We start from the raw sequence: 14,266 nt of genomic DNA on the forward strand, positions 1-14,266 counted from the left end.
ACTTAGGGGCTGTTTTGTGGATGGAATTTGGGATGCAAAAGTCTAACACCCCAGGGTCCAACTTTCACATTAGAATAAAAACTAACACGCAATTCTTTTGCCAAATGCATAAAATGCTACCGAATCAATTGCGTTATCTTTCGTACCAACTATTAAGAAGTGTTTTCCTCTACTTCTTAAAAAATGAGAATTCTGCCTCCATGGTGTGGGCAGCAGTGGTCGTCTGCTTCCCACTCCTCCAAGAGATCGCGCCCCCAACAAGTAAGAAGATGTACCAAGTAGTAGAGTTTCTACTATCAAGGCATCATCTTAAGTCTGCATCTGAGTAGCCAATGATCTCGAGGTGATCAATTTTATGATACATCAATATATAGTCTTTTGTCCCTTGCAAGTGCCGCAAGACTTTCTTGGCAGCCTTCCAATGGAGTAAACCTGGTTTAGATTGAAATCTGTCAAGCACCCCTACTACAAAAGACATATCTAGTTGAGAACATGTTTGTGCGTACTGCATGCTGCCAACAACTGATGCATATGGATAAATAGTCATCTGTGCTTTGTCAATTTCGTCCTGTGGACAATCCTTTAGGCTCAGCTTGTCACCTTTTGATATGGGTGTTGAATCAAGAGAACAATTCTCCATCCTATATCGGTTTAACACCTTATCTATATAGGATCTCTGGGAGAGGTCTAGAAAACCTTTTGCACTGTCTCGACGGATCTCATTGCCAAGAACATAGGCAGCTTCACCCATATCTTTCATATCAAAATGTAATGCAAGAAATTGTTTTGTCTCTGAAAACAACTTTATATCGTTGATTGCAAGTAAAATGTCATCCACATACAATATCAATATAATGAACTTACTTCCACTTTCCTTAAGGTATATACATTGATCAATAATGTTTTTTGTAAACCCGAAAGTCATAATGACTTGGGAAAATTTAATATACCACTGTCGAGAGGCTTGTTTAAGTCCATATATTGATTTGTTGAGCTTACAAACTAGACAATCATTTTCAGATAAACCAAGAGGTTGATCCATATATACCTTTTCATTCAAATTTTTATTGAAAAATGATGTTTTTACATCCATCTGGTATAGCTCTAAGTCATAATGAGCTACAAGGGCCAAAATTATCTTCATTGACTCTTTAGTTGAGACAGGATAAAATGTCTCATTGTAGTCAATGCCCTCCATCTAGGTGAATCCTTTAGCAACTAATCTTGCTTTATGTTTCTCTATGTTACCTTTGGAGTCCTTAAATTTCAAACAAGATAAAACTACCTTTAGGTTGTTTATCGTTTCACAAATCTAAGTACAATATTGATATCCATTTAAACTGAATGATAGTGTTAAAATTCTTTGATGACATACGTGTATTCAGTCACTTTGGTGACATGAATATACTAAGTCATCTAACTATCCTTAATGCCAATATGAAGCAACGTCTTGAAATGATCCAAAATTGGATGAACCGATCATATAAACTATGAACCAGTCTGAAAACTGGATGAACCGGTTATATGACCCACAAACTGGTCTGAAAACTTGATGAACCGGTACGTGAACCCACATGGTCTGTGAGGACTTCCTGCCTTGTGAAAATCCTTATTAGAAGTTGGATGTAAAACACTCCACAAATCCTTGGTGACAGAGAGGGGCTGTTGGGCTCATTTATATAGAGCCGGCCACAGGAGTTACCCAATTCGAATCCCTGAAACCAGCGAGAACCCTTCAAGTGTCTACAATGATGCACTTTATCACTTTAGCACAAAGTTGCTATCTTGATCGCATAGTCTCAATACATTTTAGCTATATGTAAGATCTCCATATGCTAAACCCCAAAGGGGTTAGCGTAGTTGGAGCAGGTCTCTGACTGTTGGACATGAAGTCGGAGTTCGAAGCAAGCATAAGCCCTGGGAGTGAGGGTAACTCAGCCCAGGCATTTACATAAGACTAGAGTCAGGATGGTTTGAGCATCTATTTCTTCCTTTTCTTAGAAAAAAAAGAGAACTAACTGTGTGTATGGCTAAACCTGAAGATGCCGATATGGATGATAATGTGGGGTTTGAACTTGCAACGTCCCACCACAAGGAGACGTACACGGATAACTCCTACCAATCACCCAAAGCTCCCATTGGTAAATGAGCCCTATATGTGTTTATAGCCTGATCACAGGACCACAACTCGCACTGGATCTGCTCTCTCATTTTCTCTGATGACCACTTTTCAAATAGGCTAAAAAAAGCATGGATCCTTGCGAAAAACAAGTGCATAAGAACCCATCTCATAAAAAATGCCAACGGTATGATTTATCAAAAAATGATTGTATTGTATGATGAACATGATGGGTTTCCTAAAACATTCAATAATTTAGTAAAATTCGTCGAATGGACAATATTGCAGATTCTCAATTTTTTCTTGTCGCTTGTAAGTGCAAATTTTTAATTTTTACATATCATGACGGTAAAATAATACGCCCACACCATGGAGGCAGAATTTATATATATATATATATATATATATATAGAGAGAGAGAGAGATGTTATTTAACTATTTGTGAAGCTACATGAACCACTTGTGTCCACCATGATCTATTGTCTAGCTTGGTGAATATAAATATATATATATATATATATATATATATATATATATATATATATATATATATATATATATATAGAGAGAGAGAGAGAGAGAGAGAGAGAGAGAGAGAGAGAGAGAGAGAGAGTTGTTAAATAAAATATTTTAAATGAAACATGACAAATGTGTTTTTTTAGTCTTATTTTTAAATTCTAACTATACAGATGTAATCTATGCACTTGATTTTTATAAGGATCAGCTCTCGGAATCTTCAATTCCGACGCATGGGTGGATTTTTATAAGGTTAAAAAAATCAACAATTCAAAATCTTTGTAAATTTTTTTAGGCAACAAATATTTTTTATTAAAAACACATGGTCTGGGCGTTGATTCCTATTAAATTGACCATGCTGAACACATTTACGGGATCAGATTTGATAAAGAAGCACCCGAAAAGCTAAAAAAACCCATTTAATTTGTTTGTCTCACTCATATATATATATATATATATATATATATATATATATATATATATATATATATATATATATATATATATATATATATATATATATATACACACATATATTCTATGTATAAATAACATGAAATGTTTTTACATGAGCCAGCTTGTGCTTGACTCATCTCGTTCAAGGATGAGCCGGGCTCTAGTTCAGTTTGTCTAAATACAAGCACAAGCCGAGTCTTGAGCTTGATCAATTGGTAAATGAGCCGATTCCAAGCATGCCCTGTTCGGTTCGTTCGGCTCTTCTACCATTAATTGGAGGTTGGCCTTATGGTGGAGCGTCAATCTCTCATGGATCACTACCTGACCTAGATTTTTTTTTTCTCGACAAATAGCAAAAAAGAAAGAAAGTGAGACCTTTTCCGATAACCTACAATAACAATTGAAAATCAGTCACAAAAAATAGACCGCCACTAATAGTGGTTGTGACGGACGATCCATCACTAAAGTTCCTTTGCAATTCTATGATTTTTATAATCAATCTAACTAGGGGTGTCAACAGGTCGGGTTTACCTGGACCCGACCCAGACCAAACCCTATAGGGTCCGGGTATGGTAACAAATAAGAAGACCCAATTAAGACCTGGGTTCAGACCCAAAGGTCTGATTAATACATGGACTTGGGTATAGTTTGTAAAATTTTATACCAGATGTAGGCCCGACCTGAATTTTGATTAAGACCTACAATTTTCAAAATAAAAATGATAAAAAACATTATTTTACCATGGTACGGGTCTAGTTCATGTAGTTCTTATCGGGTCCGGGTATGGTTTCTCTTAGAGTAGACCCGATTAGACCCTGGTCCAAACCTGATACCATACCCAGAAATCTAGTCCAATTCTGGTTCCACCTAGGTCAGAACCAAACCGGACCCGTTGACACCCCTAAATCTAACCCATGAATATCTTCAACCGGGTATCTACAAGTGGTGTGGGGATTCTTGCCATGTTTCCCCTTCCTTCTCGGACTCGGGCTATACCTTCTGCCATATCCGCTCGACCCGTCTCGATGATCACCTTCCCTGTTATGCCAGATTCTTTAGTAGTGTCAACCCAACAACACCATTCTCTCTCCTCCATTAGACCTTCACTTGTGAAATTTCAGTGCATTATAAACTGTTGATTTTTCCATGTGGTCAATAGGGTGGTTGTGAGGGCCCTGAAATGAAGGCATCGAATCAAACCCTGCTGGCACAAAGGTGTGTTCATAACGTTTAGAGGTGTGGTCGTAGGGCCCTACCTTGCTTCGGTGAGGGTTCCTCATCATAAAATAAAATATAAAGTGTTGATTTTAAAATGAATTTTAAAAACTTACATACAAAACACAATTGGACGATCCAAAAACTTATTTATTTTTTCTTTTAACTAAACAAACCGTGTAAATCATGTATGTAAGGCCAAAAAGAAAATGTGGAGACAAGGATACATAATTTTTAATTTTTTAATCAATAAAAACTGTTTTTTGAATATTTTAACATTAAAAATAACTTTTTATTGAAATAACATTAAAATATTATTTGAAAATATCAAAATAATGTTGTACACATTGAGTCGGCGTGTTCGAGCCGGTCCGTTTGTGTCACCAGGGACACACCAAAATAGTGTCCCTGTGACTTAGAAGGGATTCCTACAAACAAAAAATTCAGTTGATGAGAAGGCCTCAAAATCTGTAGATGTAATCGGGATTCTGTACTATTAAGTCATAAGATCCAGATCCTTTTCAAAATTTATTCCCCAATTTCAGTGGAGGTGCAAACAGATTGGGTTTGGTTGGGTCTCTGATCCAAATCTGACACTTTATTGCTGGACATGACTTCTTAAAGCAAGACAAAGAAGGGTATTCGGATCAGACTCAAATTTACCCCTTTGGATTAATTGTGGATTCTGATTTGAATTAAGTTGGTTCAAATATTTAAATTCAGATATGATTACAAGTAAAAGCCTTGATTTCAGTCTTCTTTATTACCAATATTGCCAAACAAATTCAGATCCAATATTACCAAACAAAATTTTGATCTGGATTTAACTTTGTGCCATTGAACACTAACCTTATTGGAATGTAGACTTGGATTCAAACATGTTGTACAGTTTTGGAACCAAATTAGGATCAAGTAAGATCTGACCATATCCCATCTTTTTTTTTTATTTAAAACCCGAAAAAACTGCACCTGACACAAAGACCTGGTCGCTCTGACTCAGCCTGCCATACCTACAGTCATCGTGCCGACAGCGTAAAACTCCGAGGCTAGAACCCCTGACCCGGGGGCCTAAGCTATGGGTTGACTTGCGCAAAAGAGCGACACTCATGGGAATCGAATCTTGACCGCCCTTATATCCTATCCATTTGCAGCTTTAATTTCCAGCCACAGGCCTTGAGCTTTCATTACCACCTCAAATTCTTCTGCTTTCTATACATTACTAAAGTATTTGGCGCCACATTCATCTACTTTGAATACCACTATCTACGTGTCTTTGATGACACGACGAGAAATGTGCAGACACGTCAATAAGACACTAACAAGTATGTCTATTATTTTAATATTTTAAATAATTGTAACTATTATTTGAATAAAAATACATATTTTGATATCAAAATATTAAAAAATAATTTTGTATTGCTCAAAAACAAAAAATCAATGTCTTGGTGTCTTTTTTTAAGTTTTCGAATTTATGCGCTTAAGTGTCCTCGTGTCCACGTATCGTTGTGACATAAAACCGCAACGAATTCTTCTTCTCCCTCTCTCTCTCAATCACGTTCTCTAGAATCTCTACTGATATCTTAATCAAATAGATACTAACACGCTGGAACGTGTCTCAGATCTATTCTTTTCTCTCTCTCTCTGGAAGAGAGCAAAGGCGACTATATTAGTAAGATGAACAGCTTCTCCCCGTTCTCTGAGAACTCATAAAAGGGGAAGAACTCTACAATTCCATGGCTACAACTATCTCGTCCTACTGTTTAGAGCCGACACTGCCTTCTTCTTCTCACTTAACCCCCACCAAATCCTCGTTTCCTTCTCATCTCAGACGTTTTCCCTCTCATCCCTCGTCAAAACCAGGCTACCCACTTCTCAATTCCGCAAGAAACCACCATCTTCTCTCTCTAAACCCTCGAAAAACCCCTCCCCATCTCTACTTCTTCCCTCCCCTTGCCTCATCAGCATCTGATTCAGGGTCCCCTGACCCAGGGATTCAAGAGAACAAGACCAAGTTCTCAACTTTCGATGTTCTCCAACTCAAGAGAGTGAATGGGTTCTTAGGTGAAGATGATTTGCAAAAACTGAGGATTTTGGAGAACTTCTTGTATGCTAGGGAATTGGGTCATGGGAGTCTGCAGATAAGGCTCATGGCCGTGGAGGAGATGGAGGAGACCGTCGAATTGCTCGCGGATTCGTTCGCCGAATTGGCGTGGTCACCCTTCTCTTACGCTCCGCTGTTGAAGGTGGTGATGAAGCAGCATTTGATGGAGAGGAGGGCTGTGATTCCTCACGCCGCCACGCTCATAGGGTTGTATGGAACAGGGGATGGGGAGATGGAGCTCGCCGGGACAGTCGAGATATCGTTCAATTTGAGAGGGTCTAACGCGATGCCGCCCACGCCAACGCCGCCGAGAAGCTCGCCGTATCTCTGCAACATGTCTGTGAAGAAAGAGCTTCGTAGGTAATGCCCATGCCCTCCTCTCTGCAAGGTTTTGGTGGCGCCCCATTGAGGGGCAGTCCTTTACTAGGCCACCCCATTTGAGGGAATCTTAATCCAGTAGTTTAATTGTTTCCATTCTGATAATTATGTGCAACTGCCCTTGTGATGAATTCTATGATATTCTTTTTGTTTTTTTCCCAATCTAGTTAGAAAAAATGCACAATTTTAGCTTCTATGGTGTCACCAATTTTGTAAATACATTTGCATAAGCCTTTGAGGTATGCCTTTTCTTGTTGGAAAATTATAAACAATTGGTCTACGATAAAGTATCATTTCTTATTATCACATGCTTTGTCATCTTGGTTTGTTTATTCCTCTGTCTTAATGCAAGAACTCTTTTGCTTTCCTTCAGAAATGAGTTGGGTTTCATTAGTTTTCCATGTACGAGTTCTATTTTCTCAAGGTCTTATGGAGGGAACTCTGAAGTCTATAGCTTCTATATTCAGAACCTGTCAAATTGAAGTTATTGATGATTCTCAAGTAATTGGTCACCTGATTTTTGCGTTTTGGGAGTTGTTTTGTTGTTATTGTTTGTGAAAAGAATTAATTCAATTCTTTCATTCAGAAAATCTCAAAGTTTTACTGTTACAGCAGCAGCCTAATATGTACAGTAGCCTAAGAAGAGAAATGACTTCCTACAGAACAGGAAGGTTACAACAGCAAGGAAAAGTCTCCCTACAAATTAGGAAGATAACAACAGATATTTGAAAACGAAATCTTAAAATACAGAAGTCAGTCAAAAGTGAATCTGCCTCCAGCCTTGCACGTTACTGCTGTGGGAGATAGGATAACTCATGGACGTTGCTGAAGATAATTTTGACACTCCCCCTCAAGTTGGCACTTGAGGATGGATCAGGCCCAACTTGCCAAGCAAATATTGAAGTTGATCTCGTCTGAGTGCTTTGGCGAAAACGTCAACTTGCTCATGTTTACTTGGGATATACTTTGTAGAAATGATGTCTTATTGGAGTTTTTCATGAATAAAATGACAATTGAGCTCGATGTGTTTGGTACGTTCGTGAAAAACCGGATTTGCCGCAATGTGCAAAGCAGATTGATTGTCATAGTATAAAATTGCTGGTGCAATATGAAGAAAACCAAGATCTTGTAGCAAATAACCAAATGATCTCACTGACATAATGTTTTGTTTCTTGGTTTTTCAAGGTAGAGGGCTATTTCTAAAAAATGTGCAATATCCTGTAGTAGATTGCTTTGTAATAAGACAACCGTCCCAATCTGAATCGGCATAGCATGAAAGTTGTATGGTACTAGTGGCACTCAATAGAATTCCTTTGCAAGGAGTTCCTTTCAAATATTTAAGCAGTTTCATAGTTGCATCCCAGTGAAGTTGATGAGGTTCATGCATGAATTGACTTAGAATATTGATCGAATATGTGATATCGGGTCGTGTAATGGTCAAGTATACAAGCCTTCCCACAAGTCTTTGATATGAAGTTCGATCTTTAAGAATCTCTCCAGTAGGAGTCAATTTCAAGTGTTGCTCCATCGGGATGTCATTGGGTTTGGATCTAAGATATCCCACATCTTTCAATAGATACAAAGTATACTTTCTTTGATTTAAGAATACTCCTTGTTTGGATCGGGCTACCTTAATTCCTAGAAAATATTTCAATTTTCCTAGATCTTTAATGTGAAATGGCATATGAATGAAAGCCTTCAGTTTAGATATGAGGAGCTCATCATTCCCGGTAATAATGATATCATCAACATAGACAAGAACTAATACCTTCTTGGTTCCCGTTATTAATGAAAATAATGAATAATCAACCAAAGATTGCTTAAGACCCGCTTTCTTTAGAGCTTGTGAAAACTTGGCAAACCATTACCTAGACGTCTATTTGAGGCCATAATGAGATTTGTTTAGGTGATAAACAAGTTTCTTCCCATCTTTGGTATATCCAGGTGGCATTTACTATATATTTCTTCCTCCAGATCCCCTTCTAAAAATGCATTATTGACATCTAGTTGGTACAAGGGCCAATTAAAAATGACTGCTACAGATAATAAGCACCTCATTGTGACAAGTTTGGCAACTGGAACCAAAGTATCATGATAGTTCAATCCTTCCTGCTGCGTGTACCCCTTAGCCACCAAGCGCGCCTTGTACCTTTTAATGGATCTGTCACATCTATATTTAATTTTGAAAAACCCATTTATTACCAATTGCTTTCTTTCCTGGGGGTAAGCTGGTAATGGTTCAAGTATTGATTTCTTTCAGTGCCTTGATCTCAACTCTCATGGCTTCACACCATTTCCCATTTTTCACAGCAGTGCGGTAATCTTTTGGTTCATCACGAGAAGAAATAGAAACAAAAAAAGTACATGTTCCTCAGAAAATTGGGATGTGAGAGTGGAAAAAAGGGGCCCTTTACCTTATAGTCTTATGTGTGTGCGTAGAGTGCGGCATACGAACATTGGTGGTCATTTAGGTACGCGTGTTTGGTTTTGGTCCTGGTAGACTTCATGTATAGGTCTGGTTCTTCTATAGTAAGTGGAATGGATTCGGTTTCAAGTGAACTTTTATTTGGTTCGATGTGGGCCTGATTTTCTGGGTTGGATATGATGGGTTTTGGGTCTTGATTTTGGTCATCTAAGATAGGAATGGGTAAAACGTGGTCACTAAGAGGTTTTTCAACATGTGAATGAAGGGGAAATACCCCCTCATGAAAAATGACATCACGACTCACAAAAATAATTTCTTTTTCCAGATCGAATACTTTATATCCCTTTTGTCCATGAGGATATCTAACAAAAACACACTTGCGAGCATCAAATTTGTGTTTGTAATTGATATTGTGGGCAAAACATAAACAACAAAAAACTCTTAAATAATGATATTTTGGTTTGGCTTTGTGCAACACCTCATATGGAGTTTTATCGAAATTTTCATTCAATCCCGAGGTGGGTAATCTGTTTATCAAATAAGTTGTGGTGAGAACACATTCACCCCAAAATTTGATTGATAAATTTGCTTGAAATCTTAGAGCTCAAGCAATTTCTAGTAGGTGCCTGTGCTTGCATTCAACGACTCCATTTTGTTGGGGTATCAATACATAAGAGTGTTGTTGTAAAGTGCCACTGGTAGATAGAAAATTTCGCATATTATAAAAAAAAATCAGAACCATTATCAAACCTAATGCATTTAACTTGTGAGTTAAATTGCACTTTAATCATATTAATGAAGGTCTGAAGTGATTCCTTAGTTTGAGATTTGAAACACTTAAAAAATAACTAAGTGGCATGTGAGAAATCATCCACAATAGTAAGAAGGTAATGTGCTCTAGTAATAGATGGAATATAATATCCTCTCCACATATCAACATGAATTAAATAAAAAACACAAGAAGAGAGTGAGTCACTATCAAAGAAAGGTAAACGAGTTTGTTTTGCTAACAGGCAAACATCACATCAACAATTATTAAAGGAAATCAACTTATTATTTTGGGATAAATGTCTTAGGCATTAAGAAGATGGGTGACCTAATCGCCAATGCCGTAGATCAAAAGGAGATATGTGATCGGTGAAGATGGTAACAATTTGGCTTGACTCCGTCTCTAGGTAGTATAATTTTGCACGCACCCTACCCACACCAATCATCCTCTTTGATTGAGGGTCCTAGATTTCACAATGTGTAAGAAAGAAACGAACATCACAATTTAAAGATTTAGTGAGTTTGCTAACAAATATTAAATTGAATTTAAATTATGGCACATAAAGGACATGGTCTAACATAATGTTTGGAGAAATGATGGTTTTTCCAACATGAGTCACATAAGAAAGTGTTCCATTTGGAAGCCTAACAAGTTTGGAATAATGAGGTTGAATTGAAGATAGGGTGGGTAATGAGTAAGACATATGATTGCTTGCTCTGGAATCAAGGATCCACACGCTAGAAAAGAAATGAATTAAATTTGCAAAATGATTACCTATCATGTTTACCGTTGGTTCTTTACCTATTGATATGAGAGATAAGAATTTGTTGTATTCGTCCATGGTGAGCTGAGGAGCGAGATTGCTGGTCAAAGGTGGTGGCTCGGTTTGGACTTGTGTTGCGAAGTTCGGAGATTAATGATTTGCCGTACTGAGTCTCAACATGTTGATTATGAAAATTACCATTCTTTGTTGGAAAACCGTGAATATAGTAGCAGCGATCTCTAGTGTGACCTAACTTTCCACAATGATCACATTTCGGCCGCTCTTTTTGGCCTTTGCCTTGGACGCGAGGATTGCCTTGTGAGAACCGATTCAGTCGCCCACTATGATCGGCAACAACAGCCACATTATTCTCAATAATTAGCATAACACGAAGGTCTCTTCTTTTTTTTTTGCAACAATAAGTTGTAGGCTTTATTAACATTCAGCTATGGGTCCATGATCAAAATTTGACTCCTCACAGAAGCATATGATTCATTTAGGCCCATTAAAAAATCTATGAGCCTTTCTTGTTGAAGTAAATTCGAGAGAGATTTAGAAGTTCCACAAACACATGTAGAGCAAGTTATGTTGACAACTCGTCCCATAATATTTTCATCTTCGTATAATAAACTGAAATAGAGAGATTTTCTTAATGTAGCGTCACAATGGAGCGACAAATCTGAAAAATTTATGGTCCATTGGTTTGAGAAAATCGCTCGTGAATTTCCTTCCACACGTCGGCTGTTGTTTCTCCATATATGACACTTTCCATCAAGTCCTTTAATAATGAGTTTAAGACCCATGAAAGGACCATGTTATTACATTTGGTCCAGACAACAAAGTTGGGTGAAGATGCGTCCAGTTTCATAACCGAACCATCAACAAAACCCATTTCATTTTTTGCTGAAAGATCTACTGTCATAGCATGACTCCATGGCGCGAGTTATCAACCGTGAGGGGCTGATAACCAATATTTGGCTCTGGTTATCCAAATGATGCAGAAAGTATGGATTATCATTCAACTCACCGACAACTTGGCTTGATCCCTCGTTGCCAGATTTGTTGCTCTGTGTCGACCTACCACCTTCACTCGCCATATTCGGAAGGATACTGGAGACCATAGGTCTATAGCTTAGAAATATCCCATACCATGTGAAAAGAATTAATTCAATTCTTTCATTCAGAAAATCTCAATGTTTTACTGTTACAGCAGCAGCCTAGTATGTACAATAGCCTAAGAAGAGAAACAACTTCCTACAGAATAGGAAGGTTACAACAGCAAGAAAACGTCTCCCTACAAATTAGGAAGATAACAACAGATATTTGAAAATGAAATCTTAAAATACAAAGTCAGTCAAAAGTGAATCTGCCTCCAGTCTTGCACGTTACTGCTGTTGGAGATAACATAACTCATGGACGTTGCTGAAGATAATTTTGACATTGTTTTCTTCCATAATATATTCTTGAGTGGTTTTAACAAAAACATGCATACCAGGGACTCTTATCTGGCTTCTTTCGTTGTCCTTTATTTTATGATTAAGTTATGATGCCTCAGCATGGGCCCCTCTGTGAACCAATGTTCAACTAAGATTCCATCTCCAATCACCAATTCAATTATTGGTGTCATATGTTCAATATCAACTTTAAAACAGATTCTCATCCACGGTTTGGAATCATTAGCTGTTGTACAAAACCTAGACTTTGTTCGTACCGGATACTATAAAACTTGAATTCTTATTAGCATTATTCATGTGAGTAGTCAGAACTGATGGCCATCTGAAATGGCAACATCAGATGTGTTTGCAGAGTCTTTTGGAATAAGAAAGTTTTTTTCCCTTTTTCTGTGGAGGCTTCTGAAAATCAGTGGGCCTTTAGTCTGACTGTAGAATTTTCTTCTTCTCAGAAGGGGAATTGGCCGTCATCTGTTGAAGGCATCAGAGGAACTTGTACCTCAATTGGAAGCCACCGAGATATACTTGCATTGCAGACTGATTGATACTGCTGCTCTTAGCATGTATTCTAAGGCTGGTTATAATGTTGTCCGAACAGATAGCATATTTTCTTTGTTGACTTTTCAGCTCCGCAAACACTTGATGTACAAGAGACTGCCCACCCCTACTAATTCACAACTTGTGGATCCAGTGTAGATTCCTTTCTCATGAATCTCCTGAATATATCATGAAGGTGGTAAACCGATTCAGGAGTTGCAAAATAATTGAAGGTAAGAGAAATTTTGACTTCATTTTTTTTGCAGCCAATAATGCACTGCTAGTTCCAATGTTTGTGGTGTATCTAATGCTGAAATGTGTCTTCATCTGGTTAGTTCTGGATGGCCTCTTTTTTCATGGCGCAAGAGTTCTTCTTCCTTCATTTGTCATTATCTCTTTTGATGATAGACTGTATTTGAGACTGGGCCACTGACCAGCTAGTCAAGCAGTCAAGATAAGCATGACTACTGAGTGGGATTCTGTTATGATGGTTTATATCCTTTTTGCTGATAAGTGCAACTATCATGAAATTATCAAATGATTTGAAATCTAGTTTCAAGTTCATCATGGTCACCTCAATCTAGAAAATGAACTGGGGATTAACAAACGATCTACTTGGTCAGTCTAACGGGTACATTTGAATAGGAAGAAACTGGATATAGATCTGTCTTGGAAGGGTGAACTTATTCAGGAGAACCTGCCCCTCCCAGCTCCAGATAAACAGGGAGAGGAAGAAGCTATCGGATCAAGAGTAGCAATGAAAGTTCCCTATCTAGTGGAAATTTGATGATTTCACGACTGTAGGCTAGTGGATGTCACCTGAATTTCATGTACTTGCATGCTGTAGTCTAAAAAGATGTTTTAACCTTGCAGATGTTTTCACTAATAAGGTCCAACATATTGCAGGGTCGTTTTACCTGATGTTTGTAGTGTGGAAACAAACAGGGGACGCAATCATCCTGTCAAAATGGAGCTTGGGTCGCCATTCTTTGGGACAAAAAAGTTTCACCCTAGGAGGTGCAATCAGGACACAATGTTCCAGGATGAGTTGTCCTGCACCATTTTGTCCGGACAGTCAAAGGGCACCTAAGGGAATTCACATGACATCTCATTGTCATTTTAATTGTTATTGAAGATATTTTGTTAGACTCCAACACAGTTTGTTTTCCTCGTGAGATGAAATATACTTTTTGATGGCTATTCTAGCCAATCCTTGAGAAACAAGGGTTCTTGAAACATAATTAGGATCTTGGTCATTGATTATTGGTAGCTTTTTCAGTACAAATGTTTCCCCTCTACGAACATTCTTTAGTTGACTGAAGTTACTAACGTATGGCAAGCTGAATTTGTTGTCATGGGGATGTTTTTGACCTAATAAGTACTTTTAGGTCATAATACTAGGTAATAAATTATATTAAGATTGTTATTGACCACACCGACAAGCACATGTGTACATACTCATGCATGCATCAATAGACTTGGTAATAAATTATGCATGTATGTCACATTTAACTTGGATGAAGGTTGTGGGAATTT

General features: G+C 37.8%; 1 protein-coding gene across 3 annotated transcripts; it reads left to right on the forward strand.

The window, feature by feature from the left end:
* Positions 1-5,961: 5,961 nt before the first annotated feature.
* On the forward strand, positions 5,962-13,951 carry LOC149812864 (GCN5-related N-acetyltransferase 5, chloroplastic-like). 3 transcript variants are annotated; one of them, XR_016428280.1, is made up of 3 exons: positions 5,962-6,767; positions 12,646-12,963; positions 13,637-13,951. XR_016428280.1 is itself a non-coding variant. In XM_089991640.1 (2 exons), exons 1-2 carry the CDS (start codon positions 6,040-6,042, stop codon positions 12,887-12,889), a joined length of 972 nt encoding a protein of 323 aa, XP_089847766.1. In that variant the 5' UTR covers positions 5,962-6,039; the 3' UTR covers positions 12,890-13,141. The 3 variants fall into 3 exon arrangements, 1 of the variants encoding a protein (XP_089847766.1); XR_016428281.1 differs by lacking the exon at positions 13,637-13,951 and adding an exon at positions 13,066-13,097; XM_089991640.1 differs by lacking the exon at positions 13,637-13,951 and having other exon boundaries at positions 12,646-13,141.
* Positions 13,952-14,266: the final 315 nt, after the last annotated feature.

This window comes from Nuphar pumila, chromosome 16 (genome assembly GCF_984573655.1).
Source record: "Nuphar pumila chromosome 16, dmNupPumi1.hap1.1, whole genome shotgun sequence".
Taxonomy (NCBI): Eukaryota; Viridiplantae; Streptophyta; class Magnoliopsida; order Nymphaeales; family Nymphaeaceae; genus Nuphar; species Nuphar pumila.